The 24,507-nt window shown below is 41.8% G+C and overlaps 1 protein-coding gene across 2 annotated transcripts in view; it reads right to left on the bottom strand.

Moving 5' to 3' along the window:
• The window catches only part of AMBRA1 (autophagy and beclin 1 regulator 1), a 223,597-nt gene that overhangs the window by 97,664 nt on the left and 101,426 nt on the right, over positions 1-24,507 (bottom strand). For both annotated transcript variants that reach the window (XM_084850244.1, XM_084850255.1), the window contains one exon: positions 10,754-10,864. In XM_084850244.1, the coding sequence (XP_084706370.1) occupies positions 10,754-10,864 (111 nt within the window). The remainder of the gene's footprint in view (positions 1-10,753; positions 10,865-24,507) is intronic.

Below are 24,507 nucleotides of genomic sequence, written 5' to 3'. Positions count from 1 at the left end.
TACTTCTTTTCTGGCTTGAATAATGATTCCTTTACCTAAGCCAATGGTCTTTCAAGTTCAGAGACCTTGTCTTGATACACATTAAGTTCTGTTAGCTGAACTGACTGCCCAGATTTTCCTGCATTGTTAGTTATGCAAAACTGTTACATGTGTGAGCTCCTAATTTACATCTTGTGCTTTAGAAAAATGTACTTCTATAGATCATCGGGGGGGGGGGGAGTTGATTAGGAAAAAAGGATCTCTAGCTTTCAAATATTTCTAGATGTGTAGGTGAAAAGGGTTATATGGTTTGAAACTAGAAAATCATACTTTTTGTAACTTGAGGCTGTGCTTCCCTTCCTGGTTTTAAAAAAGGGACAGTGACAGTAAAATACCTCAGATTCTGGAATTATGGCTGCAGGCCTGGGACAGTATTCCAGGGGCCATAGGATTTTTTGATCTCCTCCCCTGAGGGTGGAGAGAGGTCTTACTCAGAAGGGAAGATACAGCCTCAAGAGCCTCTTCCACGAAGCTGTGGAAAGAGCCGCTGCTGCAGCTTCTCCAACATCGGAACTCTGATGGGGAGCACAAAAATGAGGCGTTCCAGGGACATTCCCTGGGTGTACTGGGAAAAGCGTTCCACCCCCAGAAGGGGGAGGGAGAACTTTGCCCCTCCTGAAGCTAGCATAGTTTATTTCCTTCCCACTGGCATCAATGGAAGGGAAATAGTTTTAGAAAGGAAATAAAAAATGGAAAAGGAAAAAAACAGAACAAAAAACAATGACACTGCTCCTCCCTCCTTTGGACCCTGCTCATGCAAGCCTTGATAGGGGTTTAGATTTTTCAGAGCCTCCAGTGTCTGAACCCTCTGCTCCCACTAGAAGGATTGCTCTGCCTATGAATCTTTTAACCACCTATTCATCTCTTTTAAGTGAGTCATTTACCCCAGGGCTCAAGTCTCAGGAAGAGAGTGAGAATTCCCCTTGCCTTGTCCCAGATACAATTACATGCGATATTATTGCTTGCTCACAATAAATGCTAAGAGTTCAGTGATCTGCAAGGAGGTATGTTCATGCTGACGTAACAAAGGGGCATGTGATCCTCCTCCCCACCCCCTATTTGCAGTCTCCATTCTATCTTTAAAGGGGTCTGTTTTTTCTTTGTGCCAAAATCTGCCTTCACCTCATTCTCTGTGCTCTACATCCTTAAATCCAGCTTCCTTGGATTCAGAGAGCATGAATCTAGCAGTCATGATTAGCTCTGTGAGTCACATCATCTTTTAAGTCTAGCATTTGATTCTTCTGACAGCCTCTCTTATTACACTGTTGCGGTGACATATGCTAATTGTTCAATAAGATTACTGCCGTCAACTTGTAAGTGTCCATTAAGGCAAACCTCTATACTGCCATTGCATACTTGGCACTTTTAATGCAATTATGAAAAAGAACACATTTTACGCATATGCTGGAGACCACACCTTTTCCAGATAGAGAAGTGTCTCCTAGAAACAATGACTGGTTTATAAAAAGTTTTTCTGGGGGGAACTGATAAGAGCTGCTCGGGGCCATACACGCCCTGCGAACCTTCTCACAAACAAATCTACTGTGATATGTTAACAGCAGTAATATCTAATGCCTTCTCCTTCCCAACCCACATGGACTGTTTCTGTAGTGAGATACGCTGTTAAGTTTTCTTCAAGGGATAAAAGTGAAATGTACCAAAATAACTGAGTTACGTAAAAATAATTATTTAATAATGAGAATATGTACACAAACTTGAACTAGTTTGTCCTAAACTAATAAAACTGGATAGAGTTTATTGTTAAGAACTACCTCAAAACAAATGTTGGGTTGGCATAATAGATCCAAGCTTCTGTACGGAGTATATTTGGGTTAGTTTCAACAACAGAGATAAAGCCAGTAGGTGGATACAGTTTGGGGGATTTTTCTATATTGTATTTAATCTGATTTTAAGTGTCTATTTTTTATTTCAGTGCTATTTCCCTCAGCCTTTGGAATGGGGAAAATCTAAATAATCAGAACACTGTCTGAAACTGCTTTAGCAATATCACTTTGTTGCATGAAAATCTTTAGGAGGAAGATGTTTAAAAAAGAAATGAGACTCATTAAGGCTACCAGTCAAAAGCAGTTTAGCAGCACACAGATCTAGAATTCATGGGCAACTATTTCCAATTCTATGTTTTATCTTTCTCCCTACCTTAAAAACAATTAGACACTGAGTTTAGGTGTATCACTGGAAAAGCGCAAAATAATAGCCCTGCTGGATCAGACCAAGGATCCATCTAGTTCAGCCTTCCCCAACCTGACACCTTCCAGATGTGTCAGACTGCAACTCCCATAATTCCCAGCTAACATTGCCAAAGTGTCCAATCAGATGCTTCTGGGAGGCCTACAAGCAGGGTATGAACGCATGACCCTTCTTGTCGTTTGTCCCCAGCACCTGGTATTTAGAGGTCCATTGCCTCTGAACATGGTGATTCAATTTAGCTATCACGGTTAATGGCAGTTGATCGGCATGATTAATAGCAGTTGACTGACACTGCCTCTATGAATTTGTCTAATCCCTCTTTCAAAGCCATCTATGCCAGTGGCCAGTAATTGCACTGTGTGAAGTAGTACTCTGGTCTACTGTCATTCCAGGAGCTGAAGTGAAACAATCCCAGGCCATCCAGACACTTAAGAGCCTTTAGCATTTCAGTAATTCAGACAGCAGCCATTTATCTTTTGTCTGTTAACAAGGAAGCCATGTTCTAAATGAAATGAGAGCCCACTGCACTACCTTGCCCCTTAAAACCCACGATCTATAGGCTGGTAAAGAAAGCAATAACTGTAAGACCTAGTTCTGTTAACCACATCAGCTTTACATCTGACATTTGATTTCCTGACAGCCTGTAAATACCTAAAAGAAATGTGACAAGGGTTAAAATACAAAGCAAATTTCAAATGTAGGTGATATGAAAGCAAGGAGGATCCAAAGCCAGGCACCAGATGCATAAGACCTAACCCCTTTGATTCCTAAACTTTACAAGAGGGACTCACCTATAGAATTTTGTGCCTCTTTAAGGTCCACCTGTCAATCTTGCCCTCTTGAGCTATCACTCTTCCTTAGTTTCTTTTTTTAACTAAAGAGCATCACCTCAAATATTATTTGCCCAGCCACAAAGTTAATGGAAAACAGTGGTATAACTCAACTAGTCTAGGATATCACCAGGTACAGGGTATAGGTTGTAGTAACTCTACTCTAGGAATTCTTTGACTCCAATACCAATTATCCATTATTTTTAAGTAGACATACCTCTTGTACAAAATTAAAATCATGTTTCTTGGGTAACACAATGCAAGCTAACCAGGATTCAGCACTTAAACATAACTTTCCATGACATGTGCACCAGGAATTATGATTAAGTGCTTGTAAACAAGCCAGGATTTGTAAACCAACTTTGACCCCTTGTGCATTATCTAGCTTACAAAGCAAAGATTTTTGGCTTGACAGCCAAACACAGCCTGCTTGGTTAGCACATAACACTAACCCATGTGAAGGGATGTTGAATTCTGGGTTGTTGTGAAGTGTGAATGTGGCTGTACTAACAAACCATGGTTTGTTAACCATGAACAACCCAAGATAAGCCATGGTATGTTGTTGGGTTGTGCACTTTGGGTTGTTGTTACATGCAAACCCATAACTGTTTGGGGTGTTCATGGGTTGTTTCCCCAGGCTAGAGAGGCGTCAAGCAATAGTGGTAAAAAAAACTCAGCTACTCTACATGTCAGTACTACAGTGCCTAAAAGGCATTTGGGACTCAGGGACAGACCAGGCAGAGGAGGAGGGAAAGTAGCAACCCAGGGATTGAGAAGACAAACCACAGTTTGTTTGATAGTCTGCTAGACAAACCTGGGCAGGGCAACAAATTGTGGGTTAAATAAAACACAGGTTAGAGTTATGTTTGAACCAAGCCACTGTTAGCAGCTACCATATAACGCTGTGTCAGCAACATTAACACTTTTTTAAATTAATTTTTATTGTGAAATTTCAACAAAAAAAGGCAAAGAAAAGAAAAATGTAGCTACGTAAATTTGAATATATCAATTTCAATGCATGCAATATATATTCATATAATATGCATATATATATGAAAATACAGCTAAGAATTAACATAAACCTCAACAAAAGCAGACCAAATATCCATATAAGTATTCATTTGTAAGTGGCATCTATACCACCTGTTCAAATGATCCTCAATCCATTGCATTATAAGACTCGAGCGTTTATCCTTCCAATGTTGTAATATCATTCTTTTAACTGTCAAAAGGGCCCGGAGCAACAATAATTCTTGCAGAGAAGCCTAAAATGAATTTATGGAAGTGGGAAGGAAATTTTCCTACTGATCCCAAACCTCTGCTACGTACTATATGGTGTACCTCACCTTCATTAGGCAAGACGACTGCCTAATGCCTCAGTGTAGCTTTCCTAATTAACCCAATCAATGCCTTTTGACTTCAGCTGTTCAGGTGTGGAGAGAAGCACAAAAAGCATTAGAGTCCACATCCATTAACCTTTATGGAAAACCTCCCTAAAAATGGGAAGAAACTGTTTATTTGCTCAAACAAGGTTCTCTTTTATCTCTTTAGGATCATGGTTATGCTGATTTAACTCTTACACTGTTTATTTTTAAAACTCAAATCTCCATGGCCCACCATTGTCTTCTAAATGTACAAAGTAAAAGTATATACTCAGAATCTCTTAATCATTAAGTTATAACTAATCATGTGAACCTGAGTATGTATTCTTGCATAGAGCATCAGAAATGCCTTGCTGGATCAGACCAAGATCCACTTAGTCCATCTTTCTTTACAAGAATCCTGACGAACAGCCAGTGCTAATTGGTCTATTAGAAATTGGCCAATAATCCAACAGTGGATAATGATCTACCTTCTCCCCACCTCTGCTTATAGATATTCCATTTCCTCCAAGAAGGTAAGGAGAAGTCCTCCCAACAAATGAATACAAAATAAATCATTTTTTAAAATACACATTAAAATTGACTTCTGTCCTTTAGTTAACTGTACATATCTACCAGCAGTGCAATATCCTCTGACAGCTTAGATTTTCCAAGCCATTCAATATTGCACTGTAATTCTAAACACACCTAAGTAAGTTTTGGGGTGATAAGGTACATGCTGAGGCCTTAATAGTACTGTAATCCTATCCCTCCACAAAAAGCAAACCTAAGCCTAGAGTGCTCTGAGACCACCCTCCACCATTATAGACAGGTGAGTACTCTCTGAAGCAGCATTTTAGCCAGAGTACTGCTAGCGAGACAATTCTTCTACTCCCTAATTGCAGAAATTGACAGGGTATAAAAAATGGTTCATCCCAATGACAGCTCCCACTCAGGGAAATGTTTCTGTGATCTAACCAAACATACAGAAAGAAACAAACATATTTACAAAATAGCAGTATGTCTATAGATCAAATTGCATAAACCAGCTGTAAATACCAATTGGAAACTAGAGCTAAGCCAAAAAGAGGGTGAGGCCCAAATTTTGCAAATATTTCTATGCCCAGTTCCATCAAGCAATTGTCCTTTTTGGTAAAGTGGGTGGGGAGGGGACAGCCCTGTTGCCAAGAGAACCAGGTTAATCTTCTGATCCCTAATTCAGCTCTAGTCATGTGAAGTTATGCATGACTAGTTGTATCAGATGCGGTTGGGGATATGCATCTGAATGTGAAACCCAATGAAAGCAATGGAGGGCTGCCAAACCAGAATGGGGTGGGGACCGAACTTCCCCCCACACACAGACAAGGCCCTCCACAGCTGGATGACACCATGTTGACAATAGTGAGGTTCCACTGGTCTGTGTCCCCTTCATGGATCACTGCCTTGTTGTGGCGAAGGGGCTTGCGTAACTCAGTGAAGCCATAAGCTATGCCGTGCAGGGCCACCCAAGACGGACAGGTCATGGCGGAGAGTTCTGACAAAATGTGGTCCACTGGAGAAGGAAATGGCAACCCACTCCAGTATTCTTGCCAAGAAAACCCCATGGAACGTATCACAAGGCTAAAAGAGATGACGCCGGAAGATGAGCCCCTCAGGTCGGAAGGTGTCCAATATGCTACTGGGGAAGAGCAGAGGGTATTTCCAAGTAGCGCCAGAAAGAGTGAAGTGGCTGGGCCAAACCCAAAAGGACACTCAGCTGTGGATGTGTCTGGTGGTGAAAAGAAAATCCGACGCTGTAAAGAACAATATTGTTTAGGAACCTGGAATGTCAGATCAATGAATCAAGGTAAGCTGGAGGTGGTCAAACATGAGATGGCAAGATTGAACATCGACATCTTGGGAATCAGCGAACTAAAATGGACAGGCATGGGCGAATTTAATTCAGGTGACCATCATATCTACTATTGTGGGCAAGAATCCCTTAGAAGAAATGGAGTAGCACTCATAGTCAACAAAACGGTGGGAAAAGCAGTACTGGGGTACAATCTTAAAAATGATAGAATGATCTCAGTACGAATCCAAGGCAAACCATTTAACATCACAGTAATTCAAGTCTATGCCCCAACCACTGAGGCCGAAGAAGCTGAGGTTGATCGGTTCTATGAACACCTACAACACCTTCTAGAACTAACACCAAAAAAAATGTCCTCTTCATCATAGGAGATTGGAATGCTAAAGTAGGAAGTCACAAAATCACCAGGATAACAGGCAAGCATGGCCTTGGTGTACAAAATGAAGCAGGACAAAAGCTAATAGAGTTTTGCCAAGAGAACATGCTGATCATAGCAAACACTATTTTCTAACAGCACAAGAGGTGACTCTACACATGGACATCACCAGATGGTCAATATCGAAATCAGATTGATTATGTCCTTTGCAGCCAAAGATGGAGAATGCAAAGAAATCGAGGAAAACAGCAGAATGGGAAAGAGTAGAGATCTCTTCAAGAAAATTGGAGATCTCAAGGGAACATTTTGTGCAAAGACGGGCATGATAAAGGACAAAGAAGGCAGGGACCTAACAGAAGCAGATGAGATTAAGGAGAGGTGGAAAGAATACACAGAAGAACTATACAGGAAAGATCTGAATGTCCCTGATAGCCATGATAGTGCAGTCACTGAACTTGAGCCGGACATCCTCGAGAGTGAAGTCAAGTGGACCTTAGGAAGCATTAGTAACAACAAAGCTAGCGGAGATGACAGTATTCCAGCTGAGCTATTTAAAATGCTAAAAGATGATGCTGTTAAAGTGCTGCACTCAATATGCCAACAAATCTGGAACACTCAACAGTGGCCACAAGACTGGAAAAGGTCAGTTTACATTCCAATTCCAAAGAAGGGCAACGCCAAAGAGTGTTCAAACTACCGCACAATTGCGCTCATTTCACATGCCAGCAAGGTGATGCTCAAAATCCTACAAGCTAGGCTTCAGCAGTATGCGAACCGAGAACTACCGGAAGTACAAGCTGGGTTCCGAAGAGGCAGAGGAACTAGAGATCAAATCGTCAACATTCGCTGCATCATGGAGAAAGCAAGAGAATTCCAGAAAAACATGTATTTCTGCTTCATTGACTACGCTAAAGCCTTTGATTGTGTGGATCACAACAAACTCTGGCAAATTCTTAAAGTGATGGGAGTACCAGACCACCTTACCTGTCTCCTGAGAAACCTGTACGAGGGTCAAGAAGCAACAGTAAGAACCAGACATGGAACAACCGATTGGTTCAAAATTGGGAAAGGAGTACGACAAGGCTGCATATTGTCGCCCTGCTTATTTAACTTATATGCAGAGTACATCATGAGAAATGCCGGGTTGGATGAATCAGAGGTCGGAATTAAGATTGCCGGGAGAATGATCAACAACCTCCGATATGCAGACGATACCACCCTAATGGCAGAAAGCGAAGAGGATCTAAAGAGCCTCTTGTTGAGGGTGAAAGAGGAGAGTGCAAAAGCTGGTTTGAAACTCAACATTAAAAAAACGAAGATCATGGCATCTGGCCCCATCACTTCCTGGCATATAGAAGGGGAAGAAATGGAAGCAGTGACAGATTTTACTTTCTTGGGCTCCAAGATCACCGCAGATGGTGACTGTAGCCATGAAATTCAAAGACGCTTGCTCCTTGGGAGGAAAGCTATGGCAAACCTAGACAGCATAGTAAGAAGCAGAGACATCACCTTGCCGACAAAGGTCCGTCTAATCAAAGCTATGGTTTTCCCAGTAGTAATGTATGGCTGTGAGAGCTGGACTATAAGGAAGGCTGAGCACCGAAGAATTGATGCTTTCAAACTGTGGTGCTGGAGTCCCCTGGACTGCAAGGAGGTCAAATCAGTCCATCCTAAAGGAAATCAACCCTGAGTGCTCATTGGAAGGACAGATCCTGAAGCTGAAGCTCCAATATTTTGGCCACCTAATGCGAAGAGAAAACTCCCTGGAAAAGACCCTGATGCTGGGAAAGACTGAAGGCAAAAGGAGAAGGGGACGGCAGAGGATGAGATGGCTAGATAGCATCACTGATGCAATGAATATGAACTTGAGCACGCTCCGGGAGAGAGCACAGGACAGGAAGGCCTGGCGTGCTATGGTCGATGGGGTCACGAAGAGTCGGACACAACTGAACGACTGAACAACAACAACAACAACTGGTCTGTGGCAATAGTATGCCAGGCTTGGAAGAAAGAGTGAAGTCTAGTTCCAAAAGCGGGAGACCATGTTTGTATATGGGGGATACAAATGGAACCCAAGATGACATTTAAAGGCCTCCAATTCTTTGTGGCAACTGAAAGACCTGAACTTTATAGCAGAGATAGATTTTCTGGCCCCAAACATAGAAGACCAGTGGGAAGACTTTGCCCCTGGGGAACAGGAGATACGAGACTGGGGTGTCACAGACGAAATGAAAAACTAGATTCTTCATTGATGACAGAGACTGCTCAATCTCTAGTCCCAAAGACTGTGCCATTCACAAGAGTTTCGCAATATAGAGCTTTGTGTCCTCTGTAAAGGAGGGGAGGTTTTGATTCTCCATGCTGATGTTTGTGGAAGAGCTTGATGTAACACCCAATGTAAATGACTCAGAATTGGAAACGTAGTCCACATCCCAAGAAAGATGGTACAGGGGTTGAGGAAGGTACCAACTGGATTAAATCAGCCTTTGCTAAAACTGAAATGGAAATTGAAGGTGTTCCTTAAGCAGGAATAAGGGCAGCCTGGGTCAGTATTGGCAGGTAAGAGGTGTTGTCAGGGTGGAAACTGAGCCCATAGAACCCCAGAGCAGTTCTGATACTGAAGAACAGCAATCCGTGGGAGAGGAGCTTGCTCATCTCTCACAAGCACAGCAGCTGGCAGAGATTCCTCCTGCCAGCATTCCTGGGATAGACAGTGACCCTGGCAGTGAGAGAGCGCTGGAGGGGGGCTTGCTGGACGCTCGGTGCAGACGCAGGGAGCGACGACAGATGAAGGGCGCCGAAAAGAGGCGCTCCGCTTGTTTGGTGCTCAAACAATGGTCGCGTCCTGAGGACCCAAGGGAAAGAGGGAGGATCTCTTCATAGCCCATAAATTCAGAGTCTTCCCGTGGTTCTCCTTCAAATGGGGACCAACTGCCTTACCTGGAGCTTAGGCTACTCTGCTATCTTTCCTCAGTGCTGTTCCTTGCTTAGTCGCTAGTGATTAATATCTGAAAGAGTCATAAAGTAATAAAGGAATAAAGCCTTGGAAAGAATCCTCGTTGTCTGTGTCCTGAGTTGGCTATTGGAGGGGACTGCAAGAGGCAGCTAGGGCGTTCCTGACAGGCGTCTTGCTGGATGGGGAATCCAGCTGAGGAAGAGAACTATGGAGAGTGTGGTAAGTGACAAAGCAAGTGTTTGGACCAACAAGGTGCTCTACATGGCAGATCCAGCTGGGGCCTGGTTTAAGGTTGCTGTCACTGTCTCAAAAACTGGTACTGACAGATGTCAAGTGGTGGAAATGGCAGTGGGATATATGCAGTCACACAGTACTTAGACATGAAACATCAGCTATAGTAATTGGTAGAGTATCCAGAGCAGGGGATACCCTTACTGTCAGCGAGTCATGATGCTCCTAAGACCAAGATGAGCCCAGTAATGGTAGTGTGGTGAAGGTTCCCAACCTTGACAGAGTCACATTTTATGAAGGGATAAATGTATGCACTGGTCCTGAAGCAAGGGTGGAGAAAATAGGTGAGTGGATAGAAGAAACGAATGAGACAGAGAGGAAAAGAAAAATACTTAGCTTTCCACGGAGAAAGTTAGAGAAAGTCTGAATGATACAACCACTGCAACAGACAAGAATGAAATGAGTGGCAAGGAAGGGAGCGCACCCCTATGAGGGTATGTACTGAGGGATGGTTGCAGGTCTCCCACAAAAATGTTTCACTGCAAAGCTCTAGAAGGTTCTGAATGTTGCTCTCTGCAAGCACAAAACCCAGATGTGGAGCTGCACATAGACTGTGAAGAAGAACTGCAACTAGCTGTTAAGTGAAGTGAAAAGGGATACTGTGTAAGGTTTAGGTGGAGTTATTCAAACTTTGCAGAAGTTCACCTCACCTCAATATTTTCAAAAGCAGAATTCCGCTATAGCTCAATAACTTAAGCCCATTTAATGACCGAGATTCAAAAGAAATATGCATGCTACATCTGCTTAAACAATGGTCATATGCAGCACAGCACCTCCCTTCTTCCCACATCCCAAAATGCCTTTGAAATTCAGAGGAGGCACCAGCCCTTTCCAGCTTACCATTGCTTATTTCAGGTAAGTCAAATTTGGTGAAATCCCACCACTGAAGCCGGTAGGTGGTATTGGCAATATTGCTGGCCACAGCAGACTGTCCATCTCCAATCACAGCCCCTAAGGACAAAAAAGAAAAAAAAGATTACTAAATAAATCTCGCAACTTCAAAGAACAGATACTGAGGGCCAATAAACTGAAACTCAATCCAGACAAGACAGAGGTAGTGATAGTGGGTGGTTTGTCTGGCCGGCTAGGTGATATTCAGCCTGTTCTGGAGGGGGATGCACTCCCCCTAAAGGGTCACGTTCATAGTATGGGTGCTCTTGGATCCAGAACTGTCACTTGAGGCACAGGTGAACTCAGTGGCACGGAGCACTTTTTATCAGCTTAGGCTGGTATACCAACTACGCCCTTATCTGGACAGAGACAGCCTAGCTACAGTTATCCATGCTCTGATAACTTCTTGTCTGGATTACTGCAATGCGTTATACGTGGGGCAGCCTTTGAAAACGGCCCGGAAACTTCAGCTGGTCCAAAATAGGGCAGCAAGATTGTTAACAGGGACTGGCCAGCAAGCTCATATTATGCCAGTACTTTTTCAGCTGCACTGCCTGCCAATCCATTTCCGGGCCTGATTCAAAGTGCTGGTATTAACATTCAAAGCCCTTAACGGCTTGGGGCCAGGTTATCTGAAGGATCGCCTCCTTCCATATGTGCCTGCCCGGACCTTAAGATCATCCTCAGCGGCCCTTCTCCATGAGCCCTTGCCAAAGGAAGTGAGGTGGGTGGCTACTAGGAGTAGGGCTTTTTCTGCTGTGGCACCCCAGCTGTGGAATGAGCTCCCTAGTGAGGTTCGCCTGGCACTTACACTGTATTCCTTTAGGCGCCAGGTGAAGACCTTTTTTCCAGGCATTTTAGCATTTTAGCTTTCTAGACTTTTAGTTTTGCTGTTTAAAATCTGTATTTTAAATTCCTGCACTGCTGCTAGGTTTTATTGTGGTTGTATTGTTATATTGTGGTTTTAATGTTCTATATATTTTAAATTGTTTTATTGTGTGCCATTTGGTTTTAATTTTTGTGAACCACCCAGAGAGCTTTGGCTATTGGGCGGTAAAGAAATCAAATAAATGAAATAAATAAATAATCAAAACACACCACTTAAGGGAGGAAACTCAAAGATCAGGGCCCAAAGGCCAAAGATTTCTTGGTTCCTTAACAAAATGAAAAAGACAAGTGAGAAGTTGCATGGAAGCTAGAGAAAAAATGGTGACTACAACTAGAAATGCTGTCAAGCATCAACACCAATGTTGTTTGGATAAAGATGATAAACAACAATAAATCATGAGCATTACACCATAGCATTAACCAAGGAACTGACAGTCACACATACAAAAATTGCATAACCAATAACTACAGTACGTAATAGTCCTGTTCAGAAATATCCCTCACGCACTGGACAACTGAGGGGAAGTGGGGCTGCACTGATTAGACATGCCAAAACTTCTCCCCTGGCATCCACACATGCAGTGTGAATGTTAGCAGGGAAGGCTGCCTCCCTGCAATGGTTCACACTGTAGCTGTGGACGTCAAGGGAGGGGCTACTTGCCATGCATGATATTGGGGGTGGGGCTAGTCAGCACAGCCCGGCTCCCCCCTCACATGTTCATTCAATGCACAAGGGATACTTCTGAATAGGCCTAATTATGCACTAAAATTAAGAAAACATGAGAACTACTACAGTGTTGTGTGTGCTTTTTAAAAATAGTACAACTGGTCTGTGCATGTGCCAATAAACCAAACCATTATAAATTTCAGCATTATAAATTTTGAGAGGAAGCTGGAAGTGATCGAGTTGCTCTGGTTCTTGGTTATATTTTCTGAATAATCTAGTAATGTTCACAGTAGTAAACAGAATATTAGATTAGAAAAAATACCGTGACTGCTTTGGTGCTTACAAGCATGGGAAAAGCTTATTAATGTAGTTTCTTTCTTCTCTACTTTACTTGTTTGGATAAAGCACGCAGGACATCCCAGTGGGATATGGGACCCAACTTCAATTGCCCAGCCACTAGCAATTAGATAATAACCCCTAGTAAACCAAACCTACATATAATAATTAGAAACATCACTGAAATTCACACTTAACCAATTCAGAATACAAATTTCTCTGGCTCAAACACTCTGCTGTATTATGAACCAAGTACAATTCACTTCAAAGTTCTTTTCTGGCTCATATTGTCATCTGAGCCAGTGTAACTCTCTCCTGGAACCTTGAAGGCTGTGACAACAATGTCCCAGGTGCCAGAGAAACATAGTTCTCCAAGGTGTCTATCCACTCTACATAAATAAAGCACCCTGGAGGCTGCGTTTTCCATGGTTCTTTGTGCCAGAGTGACTGCTGATGAACTGATCATTTGTAGTGGGCTTTTGAAATTAGGCCTAGGGCTGCATGTGGCCCGCCATGGTTTACGGGGGCTGCAGAGAGTTGGGAGGGGGTCAGAGGGGATGGCAAGAGGTGTTCAAACCCCACTGTGCTCCTGATAACCTCAATGAGTCTGTGATATACATTCAGAATTGGAATGGGGAGGACAGCCTATTTCCTGATTGTTATCTTTTGGAAATAGCACTTAAGGCACCATACGGACAAAGATTTAGAGCACAAAGTCTATGTACTAAATCCTGAAGCCCATAGGCTGAAATCATTCCCTGCAGGGGAGCTGGAGGTAGTGGAATGCGTGTGAAAGATAAGAAGTCACTTCACTGGCTTCCTAAGGTCTGCTGAGCACATGTATAAGTTCAGTAGATATCCCTCTGCTATAGACAAAATGGAAGAATGTATGCATGCAAGCTTATAAGTATGCACAAGCTACCTGGAATTTTACCATCCTAAATAGTTTGGCAACATCCACCAACTTAGCAGCCTCACCAGTGACTCAAAAATAGGATTATTGGAATCTATTCCTTCTTAGCTACAGACAAACATACAACACCATTTCCAGTATGATGTACTCTACAGAAAGGGCAGCTATCCTTTTTATTTAGGGAAAGCGCAGATGTCCTTTATATTTAGAGAGAACTGTGACCCAGTGATCTTCATTCTTCCAAAAGGTTCCCAGTATGTCCACTGCATTGCTACTCCATTTGAGTACCAGACATTCCAATTCACCTACATTGGCTTTGAGGTTTCTGGTATTTGCATGAACTTGGATTTTGATACAGTGAACCACACAGTTTTGGTAACTAAACTCCTAAACCCTAAAGATGTTGAGTCTAGATCTTGGGTAGTTCCGTGTGTTGTTTTTTTAATGGGAGTGCTGTCAACATGTCACATAATAGCCCTGCGGGTTGGCACCTGGTATTCCACAAGGCACAGTTTTATCACAAATGCAGTTTAACATCTATATGAAGACACTGGGAGAAATAATTTAAGTCTTTGGAGCTGGTATCATCAATATGCTGATAACACCCTGCTCTACATTTAATTAGCTAAGCATATAGGAGCAGCTGTCTCAGTTTGACATGTAAGCTGGTATGCTGTTGAAGGGGGTGTAACTGGTTGGATGCTGGCTATGTCTTTTATGGTTGTTGTATTTTATGTCTTTTATTATTGTGGTTTTAATTGATTTGTTTTAATGTTATGTTTTAAGTAAGAACTTGTTTTAATTTGTATTTTGTTGTCAGCCGCCTTGACTGCCATTCCTGGCAGAAAAAGGAGACATAAATTCAATAAATGTCTTTAATTTATACCCTTCTTTTCAAGGCAAAACACCTTCACAAAATGGCTTACAATATAGCTAAGCTAGTATAAATACAACTTTAAAACAGTATCAATGCAATTAAAAAAAAAATTCCCCAAGTCTCTTCTAGCTCTATGACTAAGATTCCACTACATGAATAATAAATAAATCCTGAGGCTGTGGTCACATTGATTGAAACTGAATGCAGAGAAACAGATATGCTGGTAGGTAACTGCAATGTTCTGGAGGGTATTGCAGTCCTAGCAAAAACATAAAAGATTTCAAATTTTGTACTCTGCCACATCAGGCCCCAATGGCCAACTGCTCCCTATTATGCATTGCTTGGTCTACACAGTTTTTTTAACTGCACTTTGAGGTAGAGCAAACACATCACTGCACATCTACTCAGCAATTTTCCTTCTTACTTCTCTACCCTTAACAAATACATGGACTGTTATTAGAAATCAAAGAGATAAAATATTAACTCTTGATAACTACTACAGCGGTAGTATTTCAGCACCGAAGCACGTAACAGCTAGGTCACAGCAGACTAACTCTATCCCTAGTTACACTTCTGTCACCGATGACAAGAAAAAGAACAAAGGAAACAGAAGGCCCAGTACAGAGGAACAACCAACATGTAGTTACTCTTTTGCCATAAGTGGTCCTCATTGACTATGTGGGAAGAGTCATGAAGAATTCAGTAATTACTCTGCAAGACAAGAAATAGTAAGGAGCAGGATCTTCTCTACTGAAACATCCACCATGTGGATGTTTGGTCATGCAAGTTTCCCAGTGGAAACTTGCATGACCAAATTCCAATGGCAAGTAAAGATTTTCCGATATAGGAAGGCCTTTTCTATGGGCTAGATAGAATTTTCTCGAAAATCAGAATTAAATATTGCTACTAAAAAGAGTGAAATTGAGGTTTTAGGTTAACTGATTGAGTTACCCATATTAATACTGCACACCACTTTAGGTATCTTTAGTAGAATGGCAGCTAGGAAATAGCAAAACAAAAACAAGTTGCTATGGGAGAGACAAGAAAATCTGAAGACAGACAGACATGTTTCTTCTCTGGTAAGTTAAAAAAAAAATTGTGGACACAGACAATAGTATGGGATATTAAAACTGCAGCCATCCCAATGAGGAGGAAACATAACCACGCCAAAATTTCTTGGAAGACCATATAATTTTAAAGCCAACAGCATGGCTCAGAGAGCACGGCATCAGGGATCCTATCACCAGCTACCTGAACTCACCAGTCAAACTTAACTCTGTCCCTCGTTCTTCCCCTCCCTTCCCAGGGCACCAGTGAACATGATCTTTCCAAGGAACAGCCTGGAATCAAACTAGTTACCAGCCCATCCTTACAAAGCTATTTTGCTAAGAATATTATGCAGGTTACACCATCAGACTCCCCAAACATAAACAAACACACGAAACTTTGATCAGCACAATCGGGTATGAGCGCCAAACTGAAGAACATGCCCCAGGGAGCAGTTCTCTTATTGGTAAGAAACTATTAACATTCTATCTACACGTAGCAGCTTTCTGATTCACATACTCACAATGAAAGAGATACTCCTATGATTTAACATTTCAAAATAAACGCTTATTCTGTCATGGAGATTCATCTCGGAGCTGGAAAAAGTAATTTGCAATGGAGCCTCAAGTTGTGCGCCAATATTACATTCTAACATCTCTCAGGCATGGCGTTTTTCATACCAGTGCCATAATCTTAAAGGAGATGGCAACGAAAAATGATTTTGGGGATCTCCGTTTTGGGGGGGGTTGTAGGCATATCAATTATATTTTAAACACACGCACACCCAAAAAAGATTGTTATTTTGCCATGAACATATCAAAGTTATTTGTTGGAAAGTGTTTGCCCTGCCCAAGCCACTCCTGTGCTCAGGGAATTTTTTTTTCATTCCTTTGTTAGCTATCAGTCCATTTCTTCCTATAAGGGCGGGGTGGGGGGAGGAGAGAGATGAGGAGAATACAGCTAAGTCTCATTCACCTACATCATGCCACTGCCTTGTTGAAGTCAACTACAGGAGGGAGGGAAAATATGAGACAGAGAGAGACAGAGAGAGAGAGACAGAGAGAGACAGAGAGAGACAGACAGACAGACAGACAGACAGACAGAGTAAAGACAATAGCAGAAGGATCTGAGTCAGAAGATTTCTTGACAAAATGGTTTGGGTCATAATGTTGCAAATCAGCTCACCTCATAAATGTTTATTCTGTAATTTATGTACATTAATTTTAAAATTGCCTACACTTATACTAATTAAGTAATTGATAAGCATAATTATTAGATTACATCTAGTTACATTTAGCAAAATGTCATTCAATTTTATATAGTTTTCATCTAAGCCATCATTACTCATACACTGTAAAACCTAAAATCTATTTCATGGAAAAGCAAATTTGGAGACAGATGGGAAAAGATAAGGCATCACATCCTATCATAAATAAATAAATCTAGAGATGGAGCAGCAATGCAAAACTTTTTCATTAACCTAAATAGTTATTCAAAATTTAATATCTTAAACTATTAATTTAATTAAAACTATTTCCTATATTCCCAGTTTGCCAAAAAAAAAAAAAAAAGGAACAGCAAGGAAGTGAGACAGTATTATTTGGGACAGCTTACAAATCTGTGACCATATCAGTTAAAGATTGGGCATGCTAAGCCAGTTCTTTCAGGAACCAATCTCAGCAATTACTTGACAAACTGTTTTGGAGACCTCTGAAGCTTCCATTGTCTGGCAAACTCAAAGGTGAAGAAAGCCGTTATTCAATGGTCTGGTGCTTGCCATTGCTGAGGGGGGGAAACACAACCTCTCTTCAAAGATTACTTAGATTTCAAAATGCTGAAGGGCAACTGAAATGAAGTGAACTGGGTTTGATTGGCAACTTTCCTGTTATCTATCAATGGATAACAGAACACTGGGTGATAACAGAAATGAAGATAAAGTCTTTCTGCAGTACCGACCCCCCCATCTCCAACCACCCCCAGTCAAGGTATGACAGAAGAGTTGGGCAGTGGGGAGGGATCAGCCCTTCAACAAAATGGGATTGTACCCCAACCCCCATTACAAGATTCCTTCATGTAACTTATCTATCCATCACTAGAAATCTATTCAGAAGATCTGTGCTTTTGAAACATTCAGGAATCTGAATGTTTCAAAATTTCAGATTTCAGGAATCTGAAATTTAGCTCTCAAATGAGACATTTGAGAGCTAAATCACATATACACTGGCCTAAACATGGAGCAGCAGAGTGCCTCTTAAGGCAGGAAATTTTAATTATGTTACCTTCCAAGAACATTTTGATTCCTTATTCTGACCTAAAAGGCCTATCCATTTTTGTTCTTTACCTGAAAAACAAGATGAAGCAACAGAAAAAGAACAAGATGTGAAAAAAGTGGCTTCCTTTGTCAACTTGTTCTCCAGTGTATGACAACTCTCCACGATTTGAAAAAGTTGATAGTTCTATTATGCAAGAAGTCATAGAACTGCAGGACTGGACTGAACTTGAAAATAATATCAACAAATAGGACACACCATATGCAAGAATATGAGATACATATTGTGCCCCCTCCCCCACCATTGGCTGTATTCAGATGTAATTCTAAACTTGAATGAACCTTGGGCTTGTGCACTCTCCACCCCTCCAGCACAGCTGCAAGGAGATCAGAAATCGCTCACTTTCATTTTCAGTTAGCCGCAGTTTAGTCCAAACCCTAAATTGCGGTTAATCTTAACTATGCCTTATCAAAACAAGCTAACTACATAAATCATGGTGTGAAGTTGGTTTGTTTCAGTAACCCCCCATTAAAACTAAGCACACTTTCCCTGGAAATGGATAAAACACTAAATTGTGGTTAGTTAAAAATGGAACCCAAAGCTTTCAATCTAATTTGTTCAAATCACCAGAGCCAGATGAACTGCATCCTAGAGAAATAAAGGAACTGGCAGAAGAACTCTCAGAACCGCTGTCTATTCTCTTTGAGAAATCATGGAGGACCGGGGAAGTGCCAGATGACTGGAGGAGGGCTAATGTTGTCCCCATCTTCAAAAAGGGCAAAAAGGAGGAACCTGGGAACTACAGACCAGTCAGTCTGACATCAGTCCCTGGGAAAATTCTGGAACAGATGATAAAGCAATCCATTTGTAAGCACCTTGAAAACAATGCAGTGATACTCAAAGTCAACATGGATTTGTCAAGAACAAATCCTGCCAGATGAATCTGATCTCATTTTTTTTAATCAGGTAACCTCCCTTGTGGACTGCGGGAATGCTGTAGACATCATATACCTCGACTTCAGCAAAGCTGTCGACAAACTGCCCCATGATATCCTGATGAGCAAACTAGCTCAAAGTGGGCTAGATGAAACAACGATCCGGTGGATCCACAGTTGGCTACAGAATTGGGCTCAAAGCGTGCTTATCAATGGGATCATCACAAACTGGGGAGAGGTAACGAGCGGGATACCGCAGGACTCAGTCCTGGGCCCAGTGCTCTTCAACATTTTTATTAATGATTTGGAGGCGGCGGCGCAGGGAATGCTGATCAAATTTGCAGATGACACAGAATGGGGCAGGATAGCTAATACCTTGGAAGACAGAAACAGAATTCAAAGTGATCTTGACAGGATGGAGTGCTGGGAAGAAAACAACAGAATGAAATTTAATAGGGATAAATGCCAAGTTCTGCACCTAGGAAAAAGAAACTAAATGCACAGTTACAAGATGGGGGATACGTGGCTCAACAACACTACAAGCAAGAAGGATCCTGGAACTGTTGTTGATCACAAGCTGAATTATGAGCCAACAATGTGATGTGGCTGCAGAAAAGGCAAATGCTATTTTGGGCTGCATTAATAGTAGCATAGCTTCCAAATCCCAGGAAGTACTAGTTCCCCTCCACTCGGCACTGGTTAGGCCTCATCTGGAGTACTGTGTCCAGTTCTGGGCTCCAAACTTTAAGAAGGATGCAGACAAACTGGAGAGGGTTCAGAGGAGGGCAACAAAGATGATCAGGGGACTGGAAACAAAGCCCTATGAAGGGAGACTGAAAGAACTGGGCATGTTTAACCTTGAGAAGAGAAGACTGAGGGGAGATAGGATAGCGCTCTTGAAAGGTTGTTACAGAGAGGAAGGCCAGGATCTCTTCTCAAGCATCCCAGAGTGCAGGACATGGAATAATGGCTCAAGTTACAGGAAGCCAGATTCCGGCTGAATATCAGGAAAAACTTCCTGACTGTTAGAGCAATATGACAATGGAACCAATTACCTAGGGAGATAGTGGGCTCTCCCACACTGGAGGCATTCAAGATGAAGCTAGACAGCCATCTGTCAGGGATGCTTTGACTTAGATTCCTGCACTGAGCAGGGCGTTAGACTTGATGGTCTTATAGGCCCCTTCCAACCTTACTATTCTATGATTCATTCTTGTAGCCTCACCAGAGGAGAGAGGAGCTGATGAACCTGTTCACGTAATGCTACGTTATAAATCAGTTTCAACACATCCCACTGTGGGTTAATTAACCTTCAGGGCACTGCAGGGCATGCTGTCCACAGTCACAATTATGCAAGCCCTGGCTGGGTGTTTCTGTGGCCTGTCTCGTTATGCGAACCTGGGTGGCAGGGGTTATTTGAAGGTTAAACAACCCTTGTATAACCCATAGTCTGTTTCAGGGTTATGAGAGGGTTGTTTAACCCTCAAATAACCCCTGCTGGCTGGGATTGCACCACATGACCAGCCACAGCAACCCCCAGCCAGGGCTTGCATAATCATAATGGCAGCCAGCATGCACCTCAGCTCCTCATGGGTAAATTAACCGAAATGGGCTATAATGTAGCATGAACTGTCACACTGTTTAGTGTTACATCCGAATGCAGCCACTCACACACATAGAGCTGGTTTGCACATAAAGCCAAATCACAGGTTAATTAACCCAAGATTTGCCATGCACAAGTGAGAGTGAGTGAAGGAGCTGCCTCCTGCATGCACCTCACTTGTGCTTTTAATCAACAATTTACGATTGGCTGGGTTGTAAGGTTGGAACGTAACGTGTGAACCTGGACCTCTGGGTTGTTTAAGGGCTAAACATCCCACTGGTTAACCCACAACAAACTATGGGTTAACTGCTGGGCTGTTTTGCCCCTAAACAACCCAGTGCTCTGGATTCACACATCACACTCACAACCTACAACCTACAACCAATCGTAGGTTGATGAAAAGTGGAACTGAGGAGTGCATGGGAGGAAGCGTGCTTGCTCATTCCTGCTCATGCTTGGCAGATTGTGAGTTAATTAACCCACAATTTGCCATTATGTGCGAACTGCCCATATGCTGCTTACAAGAGCAAATGTAACAACTAATCACAAACAATACAGAGAATTTCGAGGCTCTTGTGCAGTGTTTTGTTGTCCTAGCAAATGTTGATGACAGAATTTTTCATTAGCTGTTGAAAGATATTGACAGATTAAATTTGTATGAGAAACATTTAACTTGCCAATGCAAATGAAAGCATTACTCAAACAATGGCCATTTTTTTCACTGACTTTGGCCAAAATGCGACTGAACTTTGTTTCATCCCATGTAGTGTACTGGTACTTGGATCTAACTGATGACTGTTAAACTGGATTTTACATTAAAAACAGAATGTTCAGTGCTTATATAATTGGGTATTTTAATTATTTTTGTTATGACCTATGGCTAAAACAAATAAACTTGGATCACAATCTGAAATATGAAAGCCCTGCAGCAACAAAACACACAACCCATCACTGCCAAGAGATCAGAGCTTTGGGTGGATTTTGGATGTTCAGAGGTAACAAGTGTAACTACCCCAAATCTTCCTGTTCTTTACACTCCTATTTAGACAACAGAAATCTCCCCAAGCAGAAAGAATTCAAGTTGCTGCATCTTGTGTACCTCACCACAGAGGGAGAGGAAAAATGTTAGTTCAGAAAATATAAAGACCCCTAGGAACACGAAACACGTGTGTGCTTATTTCCTGCAATTCTCCAAATGCCTAAAGCTGCTCCGATTGTCTCCCACTGGCAGAAGGAAGAATGAGAAGCAGTTGAAAGTACACCCTAAATACTGGAATTATGAACTTGGGGGCTTCCCACATTATCCTCAAAAGCAATCAGTTATGATGAACACTTTTCTCCTGATACCCTAGACCTGTTAACACGTATTTCCATCTGAACAGCTCCTTAGCTTCATCATTGGCCCTGAAATACAGAGCCAAACTTCCATTTCAGAAGGTTGATGGCCTTTACTCCTATGCTGAGATCAGCCTGATGGAGGCTCAGGGAACAGAAATGGAAAACAAACTTCTGGGCACATGGCAAATGGTGTGGCATGTCTGATTCCCCAGAAGGTGATACATTTTAGGAAACATTAGGTTGGGAAATGCTATTTGGTGGACACAAGATCCACACAAGGAGGAATCAGAATTTTAAACAATTCATGGGCTTTGTTTGCTTCATAGTGCCTCTTCCTCAGTTGTGAAACGGAAGAATTACTTCAACAATGTGCTCACCCCTGTTTCGAAGTTTGCAGAACTTGCCAGGGAATGGAGTAACAGATTTGAGAATAGATTTGAGATGAGAATAGGCTACAAAAGATATTTCTCTCTTTCCATTTGGCAGTGTTCTGTTATGGGATCTACTGAATGCAGCTGATTAATCTGATTTGTTATTTCATGAGCAAATTGTAGACTCTTCAACCCTTACTTACACTAAGTACATTTGTGAAGTGCTTAAATGTTTTTCCTTTATCAGTATTTTGTTCCATTAATTGTTAGTGCACACACTCTGCCTTTTTCAGTAATTGTATTTACTATTCTCTTCATTCTAATCTTCTTCTTCATGCATCAGGAAAGGATGTGAACTGGCTGCTGTCTGATCATGAGACATGATACTCCTATATTTTATGCCCCAGCCAGGATGGATGGATGGAGAGATGCTGGGAGTTGTAGGACTTTTTTTGTCTAAACATGCATAGGACTGCACACTAACACTATTAAATTATCTTCATAGACAATTTTATTTTTTTTCATTACATTTATATCCCACCTTTCTTCCATCATGGAACTCGAGGTACTACATGTGGTTCCCAGGTGGTCTCCCCTCCAAGCACTGACCAGACCCAAACCTGCTTAGCTTCAGCAAGGTGGCTGCTTCATGTGCTTTCAGACTATGCTCTGGGTCGCTAGACAACAGATTTGTTATCAACACATGTTCCTATAAATGCCCACCATCCATTTTTTCCCTGGCTACTGAAAAGTGTTGTTTTGGTTGCAAGCAGCACTGTCCAGATCCACAAATACCATACACATAGACTCTGTAATGGTTCCTCACACTATGCTTGTGCTTTCCATACCATGTCTCCAATTGCAACCAGGCAGCCACTCTTCATATGCAGTTCAAGTGGTATATATTAATCTCTTCTGTAAGCTTGAAACACATTATTATGGCTACAGGAGTGCCTAAAAGACAGAAGTATGCTACTGTGGCATATGCAATGAATATGCTGCTCCAGACGTCAAGGGTGATTTCAAAAAGAAGTATATATTTTCCAAAAGGCAAGTACTTACATGTAGAAAAAAGCATAAAAACGTCTCAGATCTGTCATGTGTGATCACTGACCACAGCACAACAGTGTACACATTTTCCTATATCAAAATTGTGATTGAAAAGGCAGAACTCAAAACTGGTTAATGAATAAGTTATCTAGTATATCTAATAAGCATATCTAGTTAACTAATAAGAAGTTATGTCAACCAAGTACACCATGCAAAACTGAATGGAAGGTCTTGCTTAGTCTTAGTATTGCCGAAAGGAATAGAAGTTGGATTATTTGGAGACAGACACTTTTTTAAAAAAAGCAGAGGCAAATATCAATACGTTAAAGGGCTTTTCCATTTAAAGCATGCCTCTCCCACATTCTAGTCTTTGCAGAATGATCTTCCAAGTCAGTATCTAAACGCAGCTGTGTGAAATCTAGTCCGGATGTAATAGATGGGGTGGAAGTAACCCTGCTCTAGGAGGGACCCCCCCTTTTTTAATTTGTACATTAGGAAACTGAAGGAAATTAGTCTCAAGCTTTCGTCAGTCTCATTTTAGCTGAAAGCAGACTAGAATCTCAGGCAAAATCTGGAGTCTTGCTGTCAGGTGTAGAACTGCTGTTAAGGCCAGTTTCAGCTCTGTTGCAAGCATGTCATCGCCTTAGCAGATGGGAGTGTTGGTGTTAAGGTGCAATATATCTTGCAAACATGAAGGACGGAGCTGTGTTGCTCATCATCATGTCATGTTCATTGGCAATAGGTGCCCATAAAATTCATGTAACCATGTTGTAGACAGCAATCCAAAACCATAACCACAATCCACTACCTTGGTGTGTGGGGTGGGAGGAGGAGAGAGATCAAAATTTCCCAGTAACAATATGTTGTTGTTTGAGTGCTACAATAATGCTGCATGCCTAAATCAGCTTGGAATCTATGAAACAAAAGAGGAATTTGTTATACTATAAAGGTGTGCTGTCACATCTGACCCTCCTTCTCCCAGCCAAAGGTCTAAGGATCTTTATAAAATGGGTGGGGGTTGTGTGGAGCTTTAGTTATCCCACAGTTTAGAGCAAATAAAAACAAGTTCATATTAAGTGCAAATAAAATTAAAGACATTTATTTTTACTTAGGTCCTTTACCAGTTAAAATGTGAGAACTAGTTCACAAGTTCTCTTTATTGTTTATCTGCCTTTTCAGCTTACGGGTGACTTCTGAAAGCAAAAGTCAAGTTCCCGGACCTCACTTCTTCAGGCTTCTAAAATCTCTGTGAACTTTAGCTAGCACATTCTCAGAAAGCTGATCTGTACTCTGCTATAGAGCTTCTCATACAAAGAGCTAACCTCTATAGTTCTATACCTTGATCCCACTGCCTGGTTACTTGCATCTTCATTAAATGCTGTGGACATCTGGTTTTTAGCCTCACATC

Source organism: Heloderma suspectum, chromosome 1 (genome assembly GCF_057233095.1).
Source record: "Heloderma suspectum isolate Gila_16-S chromosome 1, 16-S_ref, whole genome shotgun sequence".
Lineage (NCBI taxonomy): Eukaryota > Metazoa > Chordata > Lepidosauria > Squamata > Helodermatidae > Heloderma > Heloderma suspectum.
This window is presented reverse-complemented; position numbering and strand designations above follow the sequence as displayed.